The following is a 24,123-nucleotide window of genomic DNA, read 5'->3' as shown; positions in this document are numbered from 1 at the left end:
TAGTCTATCTAATAAGTTTTTTTATGGGCTGTATGGGCTTAGATCCCTTTGACTTTCCATGGATAAATTAAACAAAAAAAAAAGTGTTTATGGTAGGTACCTACTTTTTGTTAGCCATCAACTTCAATCAACGTCAAGGTATTATTTTTGTGATTTGTGTGTGTGATCGTAAAATCTATTTACTTTATTTTAACTTATTGTTAAATTTGTTAATTTTTAACTTTTATCGAGATGTCTTGTCGTAATGCATCTCACGCTGGCAGCTGGTACACTGAGAATGGTAAGAAAACATTCAATTTTGTGTTTTTGTAGTTTCGAGATTTTATATTTTGGGTTAAATTAGGAAGTTATAACATGAACAAGGATAATAGAAAGTGTTTTTCTAATTTTAAATACCTATATAATTAATTGTATGTCATTCTTTGAGAAAATTTCTCGCATTGGTTTTCTTGTTCCCATCTTCTGTAAGTCAAAAGGGTATTGACCTTTTTGTTTTTGTGTGTAGGTAGGTACCTACCTACCTATGTTTCGTGCCAACAAAGGTCTTTGTCTGTTTGCAATTCTTGTATTCTTGTGTATTCATATATATATATATAGGTATCTGTAAAAAGGTTTTAACTTTGTTTCGCTTAATTTTTTGTCCTGTTCTTGTAGTAGGTACCCTATATTTTTGTAATAGCAAAAATGTAGTGTTAAACTTATTAGTAACTCGATTAATATAATATCACTGAAATTAAATATTAGTACATACCTATAATTTATGTAGGTATATTGAAATTATTATGAATCCTTATATAAATATATGATATCCTGTTTCATTTTCGTTCAGAAATGATTTTTTTTTTTCATTACTTTGGTTGTTTTCTTAATTTATATTACAATTACGTCAATAGGTTGGTTATAACTGATAATTTAATTTTTTGACCATATTTTGGTACAAAATAGAAGCAAATCGTACACATATTTAATTTTGTTAAAAATCCAAATGCGGAATGCAACAATTGAAATTTTTGAACGAACCGGAAACATTGGTTTCCATGACAGCAACGTGACAGCCATTTAAACAGACGTCAGTCGGTTCGACAAAACAAACATTTCGTATTCGTTCGTTTTGTTGCAATATCTTCGCCTAATTAGCGGGAATACATATAATTTTATACCGAAATGTCCGACAAAAGTAAAGCATTACCTCCGCCAACTGCCAAGAATATGAAATTAAGGCGTCCTTCAACGGTTAGCACCGCCACTACGTCGTCGCGTTCAAAAATAACACCGAACGCAAATAAGGATAAAAATGCCCTGCCTCGGCCGAAAGTTAACAAAAACGCGACGATCCTTGGAGAAGGGGATGTAACTATATGCAAACCAGAAGGTTCTTTCCCTGATTTCGACTCGGAACAGCGGCAAATAGCCTATGGGAAATTCATGCGAACTATGCTTGAAGATTGCCTTGTGGACGAAAAAATTGATTTGGAGGAGACCCAGATGGACATCCAGATGGCCCAGTTGGCAGACAGGTTCCAGAAGACTGTGGAACAGTTGGATAAAACTAGTAAAAGATTGAAGAATATATCATTTGTTGTTGAAAAGAAAAGGTGTGTATCTTTACATTGAATAAAATTTGTTTTTAAAGTAGTTACACAGAAAATTTGCTATCACGAATATCTTATATTTTATGCTTAGTTCTACTCTTTGCTTAGGTATGTCTAATTTCACCAAACACCTCTGGGTGTTTGATGCCAAATTTAATAGTTATCACAATATAAGTGTTATTTAAATGTGCTATATAAAAATTTTAAAGCCATAAACTATTAGCATTTTGCAACAGATTAGTTTTATCATGCCACGAGACCTTACTAGACAAGACTTACATTGTTTTTTCTTTATGTTAACATAAGTTAATATTTTAAAAGACCATTTATGTTTTTGGTTTCAGATTAATAGACCTAAAGACCCGTGACGTCTCACATTTCTACGATATGACAGAGTCATCGAAAGTGGAAGAAATTCTTAAAGATTTAAACAAAACGGAAGAAGCTTGTCTTGATAAATTGGAAACCAAAAACATTGACTTTGGCTATGATAAGAACAGCGGCCATAAACAATTGCTGGATGCTGTGAATGATGCCATAGAGGGTTTGGAACAGATAAAAAAGCATTCTAAACTTGATATGGAAAAGTTCAAGGAATATGAAAAGTCTCAAAAGGCTTTGGTGGATATGGAAAAGGATAGGTTTGAATTGGACAGCTTGAAAGCAGAATTTGATGTGAAGTTTCCTAATTTTAGCGAGAAACTGATGAAAGAAGTATCGGAGAAGATTGCGGGCATCATGAATGATGACGAGGAAGACTGATGATGGTTTTAGATTTGTATTTGTTTAGATTTATATTTTATTGTAAATAAAAGTTGTTAAATCTTTCAACTGTTCTTTTATTTGTTTCCAGATACAGTGTAACATTTTCAACTTAACCTCTATGAGTTTGACCAGCTTAAGAAATAAACTCCTGCGGGATCTCTCTTTGGGCAATGGTGAGATTAACATTATGTAGAACAAACCATTGTCTAGCGAGGCCAGATGTATTTATACATTCTGGAGAAGGCAGGCATAATACCAAATAAAATGTAATTTCCCCATGAGTCTGGCATAGTCGCACCAAGCAACTGAAGCCCCGACAAAAAATAGATTTAAAAAAAAAACTGACAGAGCCAAGAGTTGGGAAACCAGTTGCTTATAGGTGGAATTGAGATTAAACACGTTGATAAAGTTATAAAATATAATAATTCTTATAATGACTGTTTGTGCCAAAATAAATAAAAAAATATATTATATACCAGCTCGTGTCCTGGCTTCGATCAGGTAAAACCATAGTATAAAAGTAGTCTATGTTACTCTGAAGGTTTCTTCTATCTGTGCCTATTTGTTTTTGAGTTTATTAATTACAAACAAAAACAATGTTCATAATATTATTAGTATGGATATTGTGGAGTTAGTAGTTTTATGAAGGTTTGATTTTAGAATATGCCTGACATGCCTTCCCTCTTTGGGAATACTGTTGTTGCTTATATGATGTTAAGGCTGTGTCTCTTAGTCGCCTCGTACGATATCCACGGGAGGATATGGAGTGGCGCTATTCGAGGGCGGGACCACACGCCGCGAGAACAATTTCCATACAATGTTTGGTTGCAGGCAGCGAGCTGTCAAGACAGCTGGACCTCTGGCTGTCCAAAGCGGATTTGACCCACGGCCCGGCGCGCGCCATCATTGCCCCGTACGTATATACTACTAGTTGCGCACCGGGGATTCGCTCCCATTTGAATTTCGGGATAAAAAAGTGTGAAAAAGCCTTGTGTTATTCCTGGTTATACCTATTGTACCTGTATTCCAAATTTCATAACAATCTGTTCAGTAGATTTTGCGTGAAAGAGTAACAAACATACACGCGATATACGTACATACATCATCACAAACTTTCACATAATATAAGTAGAATTTATGAGGTATGCAGCTCGTGTTATGGTACTACCATTCCATACTTTGTTGGCAGTGCTTTTAGAGTGCTTTTTCCATTTCATTCTTTAAACCCATGTGTATATACATATATAGGTCTGATTTGTTTTCAGGCACGCTGGCTACTCTTACTGCGGCGCTTGCGCAGCATTCGCGTACAGACAAGTCAGTCCTGTCGTTGTGTAAGTATACATTTACTCTTAGAGAAAATTGTGATGGATTTATTATTATAGTATTTCAATGTTCTATCGGAATATACTATAAATAAAATATATATATAAGTATATAGGGTGTTACAAAATATCTTTATACACACGAAGTGGTGGATAAATAAGGGTTTATATTACTCGCGTGCACTGTAACGAATACGACAACCTCCTAGAGTGTTAATACTTCTCACAAAGGGTCTATCCATTAGGTACCGTATCGCAAATACATAGTATAAAAAACGTCAAATTCCTCTATTGTTATGTAGTGAAACCTAATAACATTTTATATTTGTCACCCTTTAAAATCTGCCGCCCTAGGCTCCAGCCTATTCAGCCTACTGGTAAATACGCCACTGACCTAAAACCAAATCGTTGTTATTTGGTGTCTTCTTTATTAAGTAGGTAATTGCGAGACTAGCGCCACAAGAAAAGTAAATGTCAAAATAGACAGGTGTCACTGAAAAGGCGGTAAAAGGAGTTTTATGTTTTGTAAAAAAATAATAATTCGAAACCCAACAATTTTCAATACAATGCACTTCATTGTAGGTATATTGAATGGCTTGCAACCGTGTCCTATCATTTCTGTATCTATTTAACAAAAATAAATATAATTATATTTGTATACCTATTTTCAGCAAACGCATATTCATCTTGGGTCCCTCCCACCATGTGCGGCTGGGGGGCTGTGCGCTGTCCTCGCTGGACAAGTACCAGACGCCGCTCTATGACCTCACCATAGACAAACAGAGTGAGTTAATTTTTTCCCGCCTTCTTCCTACTTCTTCGTCTCCTCGGATAGAATGTGGATAGAATATAACAATAACACATAGGGGTACTAATCCCGAAATTCCTACAGATTATTTATCGCGGATAAGATTCCATAATATTTTCGCGTTTCATTATTGAACTTATTTAAAAACAGATATTAAAAGCGCACATACCTATTTTATACCTCGGATAATACCTTTTTAAGTATAAAGGGGTACTGGTATCTAACGCACAACCTTTCAAAGGCGCATAAGGCACACAGAGAGTAACATCTTTTGTTCTAAAACTTTTGTCTAAACGTAATAAATACAAAAAAAATATCATTTTTTTAGTTTAAATGTCGTTTCTATAAAACGTTAACTCTATGTTCGATTCCGCTACATAACGCTACTGTAATGTTTCGTGTCGCTTGGCTGTTACATACAGTTAACATGTGTAGAAACGCAAATTAGATTGTATTTTTTTTTATATGAAAAATTAAACTACGTAACACGAAAAGTCGTAGAATAAAAGTTGCTTGTTTTGATGTAACCAAGTAGTCTTTAGGAGGTTTTGCGTTTGATACCAGTAACCCTGTTGATGTGTGGTTGCAGTATACGCGGAGCTGGAGGCGACGCGTCAGTTCTCGCGGATGGACGCGCAGACGGACGAGGATGAGCACTCTATCGAGATGCACCTGCCATACATCGCTAAGGTCATGGAGGAGTTAGTATTTGCAGTTTTATTACTATTTTCATTTCACAATATCTCTCTCTCTCACTCTCTCTCTCTCATCTCCGCATGTTTTTTTTTTGTTGACTTCATGCTAAAAGCTTTCTCTACCTGTCAATCTTTGGAAAAACTTAATAATCATTCATAGCGATAGGTGTGTAATTATGAAATTTGAATCCTAACTGATATTATAAATGGGAAAGTTAGTTTGTTATCACTTCTAGCTCTATCTATTCAACCAATCTTCTTGAAATTTTTGCATACATGTAGTTTGAAGTATGGCGATGGACATAGGGTACTTTTCATCCTGGAAAAATAACGCGGACGAAGCCGCGGGCAACATCTAGTAAATAATAAACAGTCTAGGTGCTTATTTACATAATCTCTCGTCTCTGCTTGAAAATTCGGCAGTGATTTTGCGACCGGCTGCCTGCCTGACGTCAACCCTCCTGCGAATGTTGTTGCCTATCAGCTGTCTAAGCTGTGTTCCTTAGTCACCTCGTACGACATCCACGGTAGGATTTAGAATGGTTCTATTCTAGGGTGGCAGCATATGGTTCCGCTATCATTTCACATCATAGTATAAAACATAGTCGCTTCACGCTGTCTGTCTGTCCCTATGCATTCTTAGATTTTTAAAAGTACGTAACAGATTTCGATTCGGTTTTTTCGAAGCCGGCATGGATCGCTAGATGAATATAAGTATTGTGAATTATATAAAAAATGTTTTATATTTTCAGATACAAGACTGGATTTACAATCATACCTATATTAGTGGGATCTCTGACGCCCGATAAGGAGGCTAAGTAAGTATCTTTTTTGTTTCTCTCGTTAAACACCATAAGATCTCTCTGACGACAATAAAAGCTTGTGGCGAAAATGACATTTTTGTAAATGTTTTGTAAACTGGTTGATTGGAAAATGTCATTTTTGTAAACTTGTTGATTGGAAAATGTCATTTTTGTAAACTTGTTGATTGGAAAATGTCATTTTTGTAAACTTGTTGATTGGAAAATGTAATTTTGGTGTCAAAAAACTTGTTGACTGTTAGATACGGCGCCATCTTGGCCCCTTACCTGGCGGACCCGCAGAACCTGCTGGTGATCTCGTCGGACTTCTGTCACTGGGGCGCGCGCTTCCGCTACACGTGGCGCGACGCTGAGCGGGGGCACATACACCAGGGCATCGAGTGGCTCGACCGACAGGTCATTTGGTAGATTATTATAATCTTTCAATGTTTATATTGGTCATGTTTAATTTTTCATTTTGATCACTATAAATTAGGTGCCTAAAATGAAAAAGGTCTAACACAACGTTTATTATTTATTTTATTTATTTATTTATTAGTTATATAGGTTAGGTTAGCTTAGGTTCCGCGCCGGGGCTGTGGAGCGAGAGTAGCACATGGTCCCGGCACAAATGCGGTTGGCGTTGGCATCGTGTGGTTTTAGTGGGTTCAAGTCCCACACACCTGTCCGGCTTCCCGTGGCCGGATGGACGGGACGAGGGTCTTTCCACACGTTAAAAAAAAAAAGGTTATTTATCCTGGAATCTGGTTTGACCGGTAACATACATAGCTGGTTTTTCATTGCGGTAAATAAAAGCACTCATACTGATTACGCATTGTTCACGCATTCGCGACGGCGTGTGTCGTAAGTTCAGTGAGTGTGTGGAGCTTATCATCTGACAGTTTAAGATTACAGTCGATAGATGGCATTGGCGTTTGTACTTGGAACTGTTTTACCGTCAGTAAACAATAGACGATAGATGGCATTGTCAACGATCAGAAGCTGTTTTATCATCTGGAAGTGTGATTGATATTATTGTCGATAGATGGCGCTGTCATTTATACTGAAAACTGTTTTACCGACAGCTAGTGCAGATTATAGACGATAGATGGCATTGTTACCATAACAACCATCCAATAATGCACATTGTAAGCCCATACGATAGATGGCGTTTTAAATGGAAACCGCTTTTTATAAAAATAAAACAAACTATATGTTGCCCGGGGCTTTGCTCCCTTGGGAATTTTGAGATAAAATATAGCCTATAGCAATCTTGGATAATGTATCTTTCTAATGGTGAAAGAATTTTTGAAATCGGTTCGGTAGTATCGCGCAAATTACCCGCCTGTAAAATACATACTCACAAACGCTTACCTCTTTATAATAATTGTATAAATAAATGGATTTATTATTAAGCTTTTTTTTACCACGATTTATCTTTTGGTTGTTTTATTATTAACAGGGTATGGACATAATCGAAAAAATGGATCCCCGCGCGTTCACAGAGTACCTCAATATGTATGCGAACACAATATGCGGTCGGCATCCCATCGGGGTATTACTACAGGTATGTGTGATATTCAACAATCTGGCGATTTGCATTAAATTTTTTATTTTAAGTATCTGCTGTTTCTATTATTTTGTGTGTTTGTAACAGTTATATAAACATTCGGACCTCGGTGTCGCAGTGGTAAAGTGCTTGCCTCTGAACTGAGAGGTCCCGGGTTCGATCCCCGGACGGGTCATGATGGAAAATGATCTTTTTCTGTTTGGCCCGGGTCTTGGATGTTTATCTATATATGTATTTGTTATAAAATATAGCATCGTTGAGTTAGTATCCCATAACACAAGTCTCGAACTTACTTTGAGGCTAGCTCAATCTGTGTGATTTGTCCTAATATATTTATTTATTTATTATTTATATATGAGATAATACGATAGGAAATCTTGTAGAAAAGAAGGAAGAAAAGAAAAATAATTTTATTTTCTATAAGTTATATTCATCCATGACACTGACCAGCGACAAAAAAGCTTATTAATATTCTGATTACTTCTATAAATACGCTTCACTCTCCAAGGAAGTTACATACCGTATATATATTTCAGGCAATAGCAAAGCTGCAAACGCAACGGAACTGCCCCAAAATGACAATGAAGTTCTTGAAATACGCTCAATCTTCACAGTGTATGACCCCGCAGGATTCCTCCGTGTCTTATGCTAGCGCGTCTCTGGTTATCGAATAACGGGAATTTTGGGAAATATCAGTTAATGTTAAGAGGCAATATTGGAAATCACTCCTTTCGGTGTAAAATCTGTGTTCTACGCTAGCGCTTTATTTTCAAATAAACGGATTAGATTGGGAATTAAAAATTTGGTGGTTTAACACATTATCTGCTGTCAGGTAGTAAGAATTTGCAGCTAAAAGCGCTAAAAGTTGTCAAAATACGTTTAAAACAAAAAATATATATATTATCTTTTTACTAGATTTCCAAAACTTAACACGTACTGAGGTTTAGAAGACTATAAAAATCACCTATTCTCAAAGTATGAATTGGAATATATTTGGAAGCATGTATCTTTAATAGTGATGTTTATCTGTATGGTAAAATGTTACACTATAACAATGAACTTATGGGCCGTGGTTATCATGATAATTGTAATATAGGAAATAATTTACTTCAAATTATTTTCTAGTATTATTTTAGATCTTCTCATAATTTTATGAATGAAACAATTGTTTTTTTCAAAATTTCTTGATATTTTATTAACATAGAAAAAAACTGCTGACCTTTTTTTGATTTAAAAATAAATATTTTAGTCCTATGTGTTTTCCCTTATAAAACTTGATATTGAAAAAAAGATTTATCCAGAAAAATCATGTATCTAAAATATTACTTTTTATACAATATTAGGGTCAAAATATATGTTAAATATCCTCTAAATAAAACAAAAATACAATTTGTATGTCTGTAACATTATACCATACTTATATTTGAGCTTTTTATGAGAATATGCTATCTCTGTTAGTACGTAAGTGAGAATAATTCTATATTATTATATTTATATGTTATGAACTACCAAACAAACAAAAAAATAAAAAATACAATTCTGCGAAAATATTATACTTGTAATGTACTTGTAACTTCGAATACTGCCATAACATATAATTATATTCAAAAAATATGTCGTAACGTTTTATAGGTACGCAATATGTCTTGAGGGAATGCAGCATAATATGTAAAATAACAAAATATATTTAACAGACAATGTCTACTCTCCAATCAGTCAAATCATATACTTTTTTGAATGTCATAAACGAAATTTTATATGGTGCTTGTGTGACAGTAATGTTTTGTGACGTCACGGATTTTGGAGTCGAAAAGCTTTTTTGATAATTTAATGATACCGAAAAAATTGTAAATCTCGTAATTAATACAACTGATCAATTAAAGTGACATTTGACTATTGTATTTGATTATTTAAATACGCAGTCACATCGCCAGTTGTAATGAAATCTAAAATTCAAATTTTTATTTTGCAAAATATTTGGAGGTAGCATTGTATTTTGTTAATAATATATAGAATGATTTTATTGGCCGTACAAATATTATAAAGGGTAATTTTTTTTTTATTTGTAATGAATAAAATTAAAAACTACTGGGCCGATTTTTGTGAACATTGGCCCGGAGACAGACGAAACCTTCATGAGTGACATAGGACATACTTTTTATTATGGTTTTACTCGACCGATGCCGGGACGGGCCTCTAGTGTTTATATAACATTGGATTTGTTTAACTATATGAATCTGTTTGAGATAAAAATATATGGTAAGTCAAGGAGAAGGAAATATTGATTTTAAATCTCATTATCTCCTGTACTATAAGAATAATGGTTGTACAAGTAGTGTTATGCCTTCATATATACATATATAGTAGATTTCTATTGTACTGGATGATGTATAAATATGTCAACGAAAAAATGTATCGTAGTAATGTCGAATATACAAATTGTCTTTTTTATGTTTTCTTAATACTTTAAATTCATATTGTAAACAAGCTGTTGCCGCTCCGCTCGCGGTGGCGGTCAATGACCAGGGGTCAAACATATTTTTGACCACAGGTCATTGACTAGGTATATCTATTGAAAATTTCATCTAAATTGGCCCAGCGTTGTTTAGCCGTGAAAACGTGACAGACTTTCACATTTAAAATATTAGTGTGGATGTGGAAGTGTGTTTGTTAGTTATGAAGGTTGCTGGTAACATGGCAGCTTTTTGCCGCGGGCGAAGCTGCGCACAACAGCTAGTATGTAGTAGACTATAAGATAAGCAATTCGGTCTCAAATAAGCATTTATTTTGTAAAATAAATTGCAAATAATTAAATATTTTTTCTGTTTTATTTCCTTTACACTCAATATGCACACAATTTTTAGGTAGGTACCTATAATCGTTAAAATGAATATTCGTTTTAGTTAAGTAAATATCCCGAAGGATAATGTCGGTGATCGAAATGCCCAATAATTGTCCCAATAGGTAATATGAATTGCGACTGTTATGTTGCACGCAATGAGCACACTGATCACGTAATGTTACATAAACACGGTCAGTGTGTCCACACGCGTGCTAAATATTTAACTAGTATTGGTAGTGGCGTGAGTGAGTACATAAAGGACTTGATTGTCTTGTACACAGGCACAACGTGCAGCGCGGTCAGACTTTTTTTTGTTCAATACGGGATTTTGAAACTAAAGCAGGGACCGGACAAGCCGTTCGTTTGCTTAATCCTTTGAAAAGCTTTCCCATATTATTGTCTTACCTGTTCAATGGCTAACCCAATCCAATGACTATCCCATATGGTGAGGCTAACCCTTTCAAAGGATTTCCCATATGATATGGCTAACTCTTTCGAAGGGGTAACCCGTTCGTTATAGCGCTTACCCTGTTTGGCTTTCCCCTTAAATGCCAGCGGGGGAGAGGGGTGTAGTTTTCATCACACCCCGCTCCTGTGCAAATTTGCGTAGCTCCGTGTGTGAAGAGCCTAAACGACACGAAACGACACATTGAATCGTGCAAATAATAACGCACCGCTTTATCGCACGCGCTTAATAGGTATTTGTTGTGCATTGCAATTTATTGAAATTAAGACCGTATGGCCTGAGCTTAAAGCATAAATTAGCCTGATATCTGAACGGGTAACCCCTTCGTATGACTTACCTCAAAGAAAGGGTTTTGTAGCTTACCAAAGCAAATTGAAGAGGTTACAGCACCGAACGGCTTTCGAAAGCAAACCCATTCAAAACCCGCGAAAGTGTTTTGAATGGGTCCGGTCCCTGACTTGAAGTAAAAAAGCGGGAATCTTTAATCTATCGCGGGACCTAATAAAAAAACAAAGCAATTTAATAAATGTATAGTTAAATAGTTTCCTTATAATATTATCAATAAAAACACAGTAGCTACATTTTATTGAAAATATTTTATAGATTTAATCTTTGTGAAAAAGCATGCCGAATAATGCCGATGTCTTGTTTTTTTTATTTTGCAAATGCAAACTATAGTCTGCATTAGGATTAACTATGACACTGCTAACATAATTCTGGTGTAACTAACATAAAGTAACTCTGATACGGCTAACATAACTCTGGTATAGCTAACATAACACTGACACTGCCAACCGAACTCTGGTATAGCTAACAAAACTCGCTGACACTGCTAACATAACTCTAGTATAGCTAACACAACTCTGGTATGAACTCTGAAATAATACAACTAGGTAATATCTTAAATATATTGTTATTTTTATGTAATTCGTTATTATTTTTTATTAGATCGGCTGTTCTTCAAGTGGAAGCAGTGGTGGACTAATTGTTAAGACCGTCCGCCTGTGATCGAAAGGTCTCAGGTTCGAATTCAACTTGTATCTTACCACATGATTTTGTATACAATCGGACTCCTTTACTGTATAGTTTTCATACACCAACTCTAAACAGTGATTATATATATATACTCTTTGGACCACCGCTTGCTTCCGGTGGGGTATTATGTAATCTGGCTTCCGGTGAAAGAAAAACATCGTGAGGGAACCCGCACACTGGTTGACAGTTTAATTCGTTAGTGTATGCGACGCTCTCTCCCATCTCTGCTTGCGTTCGGGGTTGTGAAGTCGTGAAAACCGGGGTCAGCGTGAATAATTAAAATTTTGAAGATTCGGCTATGATTTTACAACCGGCCACCTGCCTGACGTCAACCCTCCTTGGGAATGCTATTGTTGTCTATCAGCTGCCTAGGCTGTGTGTCCCTTAGTCGCCTCGTACGACATCTACGGGGGGAAATTGAGTGGTCTTATTTCAGGGCGGAAACACACGCCACACTTGAATCGTGCCACATGAGTTTGTATATGCAATCTGACGTATAGTAAGTAGTTTTCATTGAACACTACTTGCTTTCGGTGAAGGAAAAACATCGTGATCAAACCTGCATATTGGTTGACAGTTTAGTCCAGTAGTGTGTATGGTAAATAGCGGTAGGTAGTCGTAGAAGTCATGTCCGATGCCTGGATAAATTGTGACACCAATGTCCAACCATCACTTCATACCATTCCAACCATAACTTGGCAATGACATACGAAAAAAAGAAAGTGCAATTGTTAAATTCTCTTTTTTCGATACATTTCCCCGACATAATCCTAAAGCACCAAAATAAATAGAAATCATTCCTTTTATCGATTAGCTAAAACGAAGAAAAGTTAGTATTACTATTTTGAGCCCTTGAGTTTTTAGGGCGTCTACATTGGGCTAACTTCACTGTGATGAACCCCCATTCAACAAACCGCTCCGACCGAACTCAGTAACGATTGCGTTTTGATCGCGATACTACGTTTTGCACGGAGTATTAGATACATTTACTGTAATGTAAATAAATAAACATTGTTTTTCTTAGTGAAATAATGTCATAAAATATTTGAAAATGTCGGGATTAACTATAGCTGTGTCTGTGCTTGTGTTTTGTTTGTGTGATATAGTTTATTCTGATATAGTAATAAGTGAACATCACCACGTACATTGCACTCATGAACATCCAAAGGAAGACCAAGTATGTATAACAGCATTTCCATTACAAATTATTAATTTAAAAAAAAAGTAAAAATTAAAAAGAAATATGATAGCATAGAGAGCAAATTCCATTTTTGAATTTTGTTTTCTTTGAGGTTATGTTTTGCTTGTATTGCAGATGTTTTGCCTTTTTGTATCTGCGTTCAGCGATTTTAATTAAATAAACACATTGACGACTGCGCCTAATCGTTTTATGCTTTCTTAATTCAAGAATTACCGTTTTAAACGCGTTAATTATTAGAAAACTAAAGATCGTTTGAACGATCAGATGTTATCGATATTCTAGACGTACATTATTTATATGTAACTTTGGTTCTACAAGAATTTCACGAAATGTCGCTAGTAACCTTGAAAAATGATACCGAAAGTGCTATCAATATCGACACTAACAAAAAGTAACGAATAACACCATATAACTGCAATATAGGTACTTTCGATAGTTCTAATCCATAATCTACGATACCTACTACCTACTTATTGCTTTAGTTCTGTGCTTTAGTTTCAAGACTTTCAAGTATCAATATCTATATTGGACAATAGAACAGCAATAAAAGTTTATTATTAGTAAATTATGTACATATTTGTTAGAAAATTGAATGGTAGGTTATTTTTCTCTGTATTCTCGTATCATCAAGCCACGTAGGTACCTACTTAACAGTCGTTTAGGATGTCACGTCTATTGTAGTACCTACAACTACTAAATAGGAGCAAGTACCTAGGTACTATGGAATATTTGTTTCTCTGTTCAACTGTAACATAGGTCGTCGGAACTGCATTTATTTGTGTAAAGTCATCGAGGAAGTAAAGTGTATTGTTTATTTCGATGCGTGTAAATAGGTAGGTACCTATAATATAGTCTAGATTTTCGTAATATAAATTTAAATATTTACCTATATAGAGATTATCATGCCGTCTAGAAGCAATAAAAGTAGACAAAGTTTCTTATAAAAACAGTAAAGGCTTTCAGTAGATTCGAGCAAAATAATACCTACATTATATATAAAATTTCGGGAGCTTAGAGAAATCTGCTCCAAACGATCGCTAAGGAACCTACACATAGGTAGGTACATGCTTTTAATAGGTATACCCTAATCCTAACTAACCTAATATTATAAAATGCGAAAGTAAGTTTGTTTGTTGTCTCTTCACGCATTAGGTACCTATAGCTACCTACTCAACCAATCTTCTTGAAATTTTGCATACATGTACACACACATCCCGGAAAATTAACGCGGGCGAAGCCTCGGGTAAAAGCTAGTAACTAATATTATAAATGCGAAAGTAGGTTTGTCTTCTCGCCCAAACTTGAAAATAATATTATGAGATGAAATAATTTAGGAAACGAGTGGGAACCAATCTTCTTAAAATTGTGTTCGTATAGTTTGAAGTACGGGAAAAGACAGAGATTTTTTCGGGATAAAAGGTCGCGTAAATAAACGTTTATCCCGGAAAATGAAGCCATGGGTATTTCACGCGGGCAAATTTGCGGGCCAAACTAGTAATATTTATACCTATATAATTTTAGTTTCGTCATTTTCCAATGTGCGAAATGACACCATACTAGGTATCTCATTTTACGTTTGTCGTTAAGCAATTTACACAAATTATCTTCGGTCTCAAATGAGATACATAAATAATTTGACAACTGTAAAGATTACACTGAGAAGCATGACTAAACTAGGTATTTGAGGGACATCGTCGAAGGTTACGTGTTTTTAAAATAAGTCGTCATTACAATAAACTGATGGAAAAGATCATTATACATACATATAAGTAGCGGTCCATTGCTGGCTAATCCATAGCTACTAATATTATAAAGAGGTAAGCGTTTGTGAGTTTGTCAGTTTGTATGTTTGAGGCGGGTAATTTCCGAAACTACCGAACCGATGTCAAAAATTATTTCACCATTGGAAAGGTACATTATCCAAGATTGCTATAGGCTATATTTTATCTCAAAATTCCTACGGGAGCGAAGCCCCGGGCCACATCTAGTCGGGTAATAAATAAATTAATCGTAATAAACTATCCGCACCGCACCGTTAATAGTATATTATACATTTAAACCTCTCAGGGATCAAACTAACTATCTAACTAAACTATTGTTAAAAACCTTACTAAAATCCGACCGATAGTTTTTTTTTATCGTGTTCATTCAGACAGACACGACCTCTTTTTATAATAAAGGTAAGGTACCTAATACCTAGTCAGACTCAGATTCAACAAGAGTAGGTTTCCTCGATGTAGGAGGATATTTACTGGTATTTTTATTACAGTTTGCGATATTTGGTACCTACATCGGTATATCCGTTATAGGTTTTTAGTATAACATCGATACTCCAAATAACGGTAAGACTTTTTATACCGATATTGTAGAATAGATCTCGTAGGTACGTTCATATCTGTATTTTGTACCGATATTTAAAGTCTAGACATAATGAAAGAATCGGAAACGAAATCACAGTTCACACATCCCAAAATAAGTACCAGGTTCGAATCCTACTCGTGCTTTATATTGTATACCAATCTGACTCATTATTTCATAGACAATCCATTGCTTCCAGTCACAGGCCTCTCAACATGGCTGAGTAAAAATGTTTAAATGAGTTTATTTCCGCATTTCTTTTCAGCAGTCGTCGTTCTAAAATGTCAGTAGTTTGTATCTTAAGAAATTATTAGGAATTAATTATGAAATTTAACGAGAAAAAGTACTCGTGAAGGTCTAATTTCTTAATAAATTATTGGACTTTTACAATGAGTGTGAATGACTTTACTTTTCATAATAAGAAAACTTGCACAGTGGTTGATTGTTTAGTTCTCAAGTTGCTACTAGTCATGTCAAGTATCGTAACGTATAAAATCTGGGAAAGAACAACAGAGATCGTGATATAAAACCGGAAAACACACTATTTTTGTGCAGTAAAATTAGAAAAGTTCTCATAAGCAAGCGAGTTTGAGTGTTCAGCAGATATATCTTCACACGGCATTCTCGTATTGCATAAGTTTCGTTTGAACAATATTTGAAGAGCCTACACGGTCTTTGCGAAGTTTAATATTAACTCACGAGATTTATTACGTGCTAACTTATACACGTGGCTCTGTCCGCGTGAATTTCCCACGGGAGCATTTTTTCGGGATAACAAATGTCCTGCCCTATATATATATATATATATATATATATATATATATATATATATATATATATATATATATATATATATATATATTCCTTTTCCTTTCATCAGCACTCGGCCTCAATCAATATATATGTTTATATTGATACCGAAAACCATGCGAAGTGGGGGAGAAAAAGCCAGAGAAAGAATCCAGGGGACAAACGCTCTAAAAAACGCGGATACTTAATAGTATCGAATGGCTTTGGACATTTATTTAACTGGGTGGTTCTCCGAGAGTTTCGACCGCTGCGGTCGCGCCGTCATTATGACCCGTCAATTTTCTTGCGGAAGTAATCATTTCCAAAATCAATCATAAAATTGACATTGTACCATTGTACAGATTAATTGTACAGATTAATTATTTTATAGTCAGACAGTAAAACTAATTCTTGTCTTTGTTAAAGTTTGAAAAATTGCAATGACTCGAAGATCCACCCAACTCATGACTTACGCAAATCGGGAAATTACGTAGCTTTACTCCTATGCAGCTTTGTTGCTTCTGCCTGGTCCTGTCCAAGGGCGAATGCAAGCAACGCTGGCTTGATGTCGTCAAGGATGATATGCGTGCCAATGGTCTGACAACTAGGGATGCCGACGACCGTGCGATGTGTCCTCCACTAGGAAGAAACAAATGTAGGAAAGGACCCTGGACGATGGGACGCTCAGCGGCTGAGGAAGTAACAGGGAATGCGCTCAGAAGAGAGAGAGATAGTGACTATGTAATAGATGCTTATGCTAAAGAATCTCCAGTTAAAACCTCGTTCGCTCTAAGTTATTGTATAACTTACGACCGCCACAAACAGGGCGTCATCTTACGGCATTTCTCACGATCTTACATAAAACTTTCATTGTCACCGCCAATACTGAGAATAGATAGTCACATAATGTAATTCTATTTGTTTCTCGTTATAAAATATAACAGAACGATTATTATTATAAACCTTAAAATGCCGGTTACACACGTCGCCGAACTCGGATAGTGACGCGAATGGTTAAACATTGCGTGGTTTGTATAAGAGATTATATTTACCGCAATGAAAAACGAGCAAAGTAAGTTCTGCGAAGACATTACTTACAGGTACAAAATTTCGTCCGAAGCAATCGCTATCTCGTGTCATCAAGTTCTAAACTAGTTGTTCGCCGCGAATTTAACGACCACAATTAATTTTTGATGAGTTTTTAAAAAATTGTGAATTTACCGATTTTGTTGCCCCACGAACTTAAAAAATCAATTAACATCCTCACTGTTGTATGTCAGTATATCTTTGATGTGCTTATTTTTGTCAAATCAAATTTACATTTATATAAAAAATTAAACGAAGTAAATAGTGTAAACACTAGAAATAAGCACAAACTTTGTATGAACAGATTCAGGCTTAAAAAGGTTCGGCGCTCTTTCGTGGATCAAAGTGTAAAATTATTCAATAAACTTTCTGCAGAGGCTATTAATCTGCCAATGAAAAATTTTAAAACTTATGTTAAGAAAAATTTAATGGATAAAGCGTATTACACAATTAACGCCTATTTGACTGATAAAAACGCTTGAATCCTCCCGACAACTTTGCCACTCCACACATGATCTCCTAATTTTTATTTTACTGTTTTTTATTATTTTATTCATAATTTTTATTTTTGTTATAATAATTCGTATGGCATTTAAATTTTATTTGTAAAACATGTACGTGATTTGTGATCTTCAAGTGTCTGAATTATACTTCTATTTCGACGAATAAGAATTGTAATTATGAAGTCATGGGAATCGAGTGTGTCATGCTCACTCAAATGGTCAATCTGGTGGTGGCGTCGTGGGCCGGGTCGTGAGGTTCCCTCTATTATGGTTGAGCTACGCGATGGCTGTCCTATGCGTCAACTCGTGAACGGGTGCTGCCAGAGGGAACTGGTCATCTCGTTTCTCATATATTTTCATGTAAGTTAATTGCGTTTCACATCGATATATATATATATGACTATGTACATTATGTACTTTTATATATTATTAGAAAGAAAAAAAAAACATTGTAAGAAACAATAATGGTAAGCCGATCTGGCATGATAGGGACCAACACTGTTCAAATGAGTTTCTTTCGGCATTTCTTCTCAGCAGTGGTCGTTCCGAAATGCCAGTAGTTTGTAGCTTGTGAGAAATAACTATAAATATAAAGATTGACGAGAAAAAGTGCCTGTGAAGGTCTAATTTCTGAATAAATTATTTGAATTTGAATTTTTGAATTTGAATTTAAACATTCTATTGATATATACTACATAATACCTTTTAAATTTCATCAAAATCCGACCAACGGTTCGAAAATTACAAACAATACATACAAAAAACTTATTTTTGCCTCAAGTAGAATGGTAGAACTCGCTCGCTTCGCTCGGTCAATAAAAGCTCTCATACAATCTATACAATGTTGCTTGATAGTGTTCATAATCGAAATTAAGACAAAAATAATTCTGATAGTGCTTACATATTATAAAACAAAATTCTCTGCCGCGTCTGACTCTCTGTTCGCGTTAAACTCGAAAACCTTTGCAGGGATTTTCGCACGGTTTTCACCAATAGATAGTGTGATTTTTGATGAGGGTTTAGATGTAGGTATAATCTATTATGGTTTTAACCTAGCGAAGCCACGAGACGGGCCACTGGTGATATACATATATGTATATCTAAGCAACTAGCTTAGATATATATGTACTTGCGTCGTCAAGTTTAATGTACGTGTACACCAATTTTCAAGTGCGTCACTTTCTTGAAAATTTTACTTTTATATTACTAAAGAGTAGGTCCCATACAATGTCTCACCCCCCTTATAAAGGGGTTGAGGATGCAATGAAACACGCATTCATTAATTTGTTATAAACAACCAAAATCCAAATTTTCAAGTCGCCGACTTCAACGGTGTAGAACTTTCATATAAAAGTTTTTCACCCCTTTCACCCCCTTCGTGGTTGAATTTCCAAAAATCCTCTCAGTGCTCACCTACTCTCCCCAGGGAATCTATATGCCAAATTTCAGCTTCCCACGCCCAGTAGTTTCGGCTGTACGTTGTCTGTCAGTCAGTCAGTCAGTCAGTCATATATTGACCATTTACATAATCTTGACGCCTGAAAATTCCAACGTCGGCTCAGGAGCTATTGATTAATTATGCACAGAGTACATACATAATGCATTCTTAGTTGCCGTCATATTAATCGCATGGATACCATTCCAATCGCATTCCTTGATTGCATTATGCGACACGGTTATTGCATGCATATTTAAAAAATGTAAATACATATGCACGCATAAAGTGCGCCTTTATTAGATTTGATTAAATATAATTAAAATAACTTTTTTACAAAATAATAAAATTTTTGCTACAAGCTTTTATTGTCCATAAACTCATGTAAAATGCTTATATCCCAATGCTGTAAACCGTTGAGGAGTTCCTCGTTGGGAGCCGAGCTTGGGTGCACCATCGGGTCATGCTTATCATAATAATGCATTGTCATGGAAACTGAAGCGACGTGGGAAATTTCAACTCAACTGGAAGCAGGAGAAATCTAACTTGCAAGATTTACATTGAGAAACGGGAGCGAAGTCCCGGGGCTCAGCTAGAGAACCATAATAAATAAATATATATTTTTATTATGAAAAGAAATTCTCGAAGAGATTAGAATTCCAAAAGATATATATTACAATTTAAAATATTTTATTGATATACCTACGCTTCGCTGATTGCTTATATTGTAAAAGAAATTCTCATTTTTATATTTTTATGCCCAGGCACGAAATTGTCATTGAATTAATTCTAGGTTCCGCACAACATTTTTCCGTTTTCTCTTTAATTTTTAATAAAAAATTGAGTGCGTTTCTCTTTTCCTATACTTATTTTAATTGTTATAATGACATTTTTGACAAATTAGACACAATAGGTTGCATTCAGGTTCCAAAATCGAACCTAGTTACCCAGGTGTAGAGAAATTGTATACATAAAATACAGTGAAATGCCAATACATTTTTGTGTTGCGCAGTTAACAAGTCGATTATAAAGATGGAGATTTTACAATGCTCTATAGAGCTCAAAAATTAATTCTAGGCAGCTTACATCAAACATATTCTGTTGGATGACACTTTACGAGAATTAGAAATGAAAAAAAAAAACTATTCCTCGTCGTCCTGAGGAACTCTAAATACCAACATTTACAGTCGACTGCGCGCGAGGTATTTCATAAACGGTACAACTCATGAAAGTTGTTGATCTGTATCTGTGAATAACTTGCTACGTATGTATATCTGTATTATCATTATGAAAGTGGTCAAAAAGTCCAGACTGCTAGACTGAAGCTCTTCATCGTCTTTTAGTCCGTTTTACCCACTGCTGAGCATAGAGTTATCTTCTTTTACGCCAATCTTCTCTATTCTGTGCTCATATAATCCACGTCCGTGCGACTGAATCTCAAGAAATAAAAATAATTTGTGTTGCTGCTTGATAATCTAAAAAAATCACGCGATCGAAGCCGCGGGTAAAATCTAGTTACTTTTATAAATACCATTGGCAAAGTCTTAATTAAAATCGAATAAAGTTAGACACACAATTACGTGTTACAAGGAACTCATCAGTCATTGATTGATTTGCAAATCACTTATTTTCTAATGCAATGAACTTGCGTTTTCTATTGCATGTACATGTGAATCCTATAAGCGTAGTTCAGCACACAGTGGACAGTGTGTGTACAAAAAAATAATATCAAAAATTAACCCCAATTAACCAATTTATTCATAAATTTAAAGCAAAAAGAGCTAAAGTATGTTTTGTCACTAATAGCACTTTATAATATTTTTCATTGACAGGAAGAGATAGAACATACTTTGGAGTAGGTTACCTATGTTTTTTTTAATATCAGGATGCAGTATCATTCCAAATCTGTGTAGTAGTACAGTACCTATTTTTGGTATTTTTTTCGCTTCACTTTTTAATTTTACGTCTCCATCGTTTAGCCACACGGTGATTTTGCCAATGTCAAGGTTGGGAAAGATGCTGTGATAAAAAAAAACTCGTTGTGGTTTGACAGCGACGTTTTGACATTTCGTGGCGAAATTAAAAATATAATCAACTACCAACAATCATGAAATAATAAAAAAAGAAAATCATTAATTTTCTCTCTTTCATTTCCATATGTTCTCGATTACGTTCGTTCGGGGCTATAATGACATGAAAACTAACCTTAAAATGTTGAAAATTCGGCTGGCGTTTTACTGCCGCCTGCCTGACTGACGTCAACCATTGGGAATGCAATTTTTCCTATCAGCTGCCCGGGCTGTCGTCTCTTACCTCGTACGACATCCACGAAAGAATATGGTATGATTCTAGGATGTGGTTCCGCACAAGCATATCACTTAAGTTAATAAAACATTACCACAGAGAAAACGGTCGCCACTTGTATAACATTTAAGTTTCTAACGCTAGAAGTTCATAAACCTTTTGCCGGCTCCACTGTATCGTCCAGCTGATTGCGTAGTTTGTATGAGAGCTTTTTTATTTCAGTATAAATCACACAGATTTTATTAACCCCAAAGAAGAAACTTGTGTTATGATAACTTCTCAACGATACTATATTCTGTAAAATATACATATATATGTATAGATAAGCATCCAAACTCAAGGCCAATCTGAAAAATATCATTTTCAACGTGGTTCGTCGAACCCGGGACCTCCAGTGCAGCAGACAGTATGACCGTTAGGCCACGGAGGTCGTCAAATATTTACCGCAATGTATAACCAGCAATGTATGCCGAATCCGACAAAGTTTCTTGCGATAATTGAAGTTGACGACTTCTTTAGTTGTCTGGTTCTGGGTTCGATTCCCTGATGCAAAGTTTAGATGGTTGGTTGAGCAGATAGAGCGTGAAGAGGTAACAAACAAACTTACTTTCGCATTTATAATATTAGTTAGGATAGTCATACATAGTGGACCGTCAATTTTCACCAATATTGTGGTTCCTTAGAAAAGTTTAGGTTCATAATACAACACAGTAATTTATTATTACGCGAGCGAAGCCGCTAATAGTAATTAACTAAAAATAATAATGACCATAAATCCTAAGTTTATTTGTTAGACAAATTAAAAAAGCCCCGACTTTCAATATTCATTTCGCTACAACTTTTGAACGGCTGAACCGATTTTCATGAAACATTGCTAAGAACACTCGGGATTAAATTATCTACGACAAAAAAAAAAACGAAATTCGGTTCATCAGTTTGGGAGCTACGAGGACACAAACAGACACGTTAAACACCCGTCGGGGGTTAAAAATAATTACTCCTTTGCGGAATGAAAGATATAACTAGTTCTATTGCTTTCTCTGTCTACGTGAAATTAGTTAAATGGTGTCGAAATCAAATTCGCAAATTGCTGCTCTGAGCAAACTGGTCCGCTTCATTTACTGGTGTATTTCAAGGTCTATTGGCAAAGAGTTGCCACAGAAGAACAATGGGTTGGAACTATAACAGTACGAAGGTCATTATTTCCATAATAAATTGATATTGTAAAATGCGGAATAACACAATTTTGATGTGTGTATGTTAGTTACTCTTTCACGCAAAATCTACCTGACCAAATTTGGTGCACGGGTAGAATACAACCTGGAAAACACATGTTTTTTTTTTTACAAAAATATCTTTCTTGCCACAAGCTTGCTTGCGTGACAAAAAGAAATCATGTCCACCCGTGCACGTGCAATAAACCGTCGAGTTCCCTAGTCGGGAGCGTCCTAACATGCACCATCACTGCCCTAACATTTTCCCTCTTCTATTGTCAACATGCTCAAGAATGTCTTTTTATCTCCTATTATGTTTAAAACCTTTGCGTTGCAAATTCATTAATGTGTTAATTCAAATTGTCTTGTTATTTAATACTACATCTCGTAATTACAATGGCTGTTCTTCACCTTGCGCTATCGATGACAAGTGAACCACCATTATTTGTATTAGATAACAGCTTTTTCCGTGTTTGAGTCGGAGCAAAATTGCAATTGAATGGGTCGGTAACTTTCACTGTCAAACGTAAACACACGGGTCGTAATACCGTCCGCGAACGACTCTAAATGGACAAATCACACAGATTGAGCTAGCCCCAAATTAAGTTCGAGGCTTGTGTTATGGGATACTAACTCAACGATCTTATATTTTGTAACATACTAGCTGCGCCCCTGGAATTCGCTCCCGTGGGGATTTCGGGATAAAATGTACTGTATGTTAAATTTCATAACAATCGGTCCAGTAGATTTTGCGCGAAAGAGTATCATACACACATATATCCTCACAAACTTTCGCAATTATAATATTAGTAGGATATTTAATTAGATAAACACCCAAGACCGAGGTCGTTCTGAAATAGATAATAGTTATCCATATTGATCTGAATCGATTCTGTTACGATAAGTTATGATTGTTGAAAAATAATTTTGTTTTGGCTTAACATGAGCAGAATCTAATAACAGGAAAAACTTGGACGGGACGTGCGTCCCGTTGCTGAATATAGAGGTAATTACTTATCAAAATATTTTGTGTTAAAACGATTAAACAAATTCTGGATATCCACACTTCTAGTTGGTTTTGTTTAGCCCTTACTAGGTAAGTAATTAAAAGGTCCAATTGATAAAATAAGTAATTACGTCGAGCACTACTGTCATTGGAAATGGTCACGGCCATAGAACTTCTCGATCAAGTTCTGTGATCGCGGCTGCGATGAGAGCAGTGTGCGTATTGCGACTTCGCTATTTACACATGTCACCATCGAGTCGATTCGAAGTGAGAAGCAGCGAACCAATCACATTGTAGAGTGGTTGTCGTTACGTCTCAATGGCGTGAGA

At 35.5% G+C, this 24,123-nt stretch overlaps 3 protein-coding genes across 15 annotated transcripts in view; all 3 read left to right on the top strand.

The window, feature by feature from the left end:
* The first annotated feature begins 103 nt into the window (after positions 1–103).
* LOC128682103 (uncharacterized protein) lies at positions 104–10,371 on the top strand. Its single transcript, XM_053766624.1, has 9 exons — positions 104–280; positions 3,189–3,270; positions 3,623–3,691; positions 4,354–4,466; positions 5,080–5,191; positions 5,938–6,003; positions 6,249–6,402; positions 7,448–7,552; positions 8,092–10,371. Exons 1-9 carry the CDS (start codon positions 232–234, stop codon positions 8,227–8,229), a joined length of 888 nt encoding a protein of 295 aa, XP_053622599.1. The 5' UTR covers positions 104–231; the 3' UTR covers positions 8,230–10,371.
* Positions 986–2,423, top strand: LOC128682104 (uncharacterized). The gene is made up of 2 exons (XM_053766625.2): positions 986–1,595; positions 1,937–2,423. The coding sequence occupies exons 1-2, from the start codon at positions 1,165–1,167 to the stop codon at positions 2,352–2,354; spliced, it is 849 nt and encodes a 282-aa protein (XP_053622600.1). The 5' UTR covers positions 986–1,164; the 3' UTR covers positions 2,355–2,423.
* A 2,340-nt stretch (positions 10,372–12,711) lies between the features above and the next one.
* Invadolysin (invadolysin) overlaps positions 12,712–24,123 on the top strand; it is a 64,008-nt gene continuing 52,596 nt past the window's right edge. For 5 of the 13 annotated variants that reach the window (XM_053766608.2, XM_053766599.2, XM_053766598.2 and 2 more), the window contains exon 1: positions 12,716–13,075. In XM_053766608.2, the coding sequence (XP_053622583.1) occupies positions 12,950–13,075 (126 nt within the window). In that variant the 5' untranslated portion in view covers positions 12,716–12,949. Of the gene's footprint in view, positions 13,076–24,123 lie in introns of all 13 variants that reach the window. The other 8 variants (XM_053766604.2, XM_053766603.2, XM_053766602.2 and 5 more) reach the window with 5 other exon arrangements.

This window comes from Plodia interpunctella, chromosome 29 (genome assembly GCF_027563975.2).
Source record: "Plodia interpunctella isolate USDA-ARS_2022_Savannah chromosome 29, ilPloInte3.2, whole genome shotgun sequence".
Taxonomy (NCBI): domain Eukaryota; kingdom Metazoa; phylum Arthropoda; class Insecta; order Lepidoptera; family Pyralidae; genus Plodia; species Plodia interpunctella.
The sequence above is the reverse complement of the archived record's forward strand: the minus strand, read 5'-3'. Positions and strand labels throughout refer to the sequence as shown.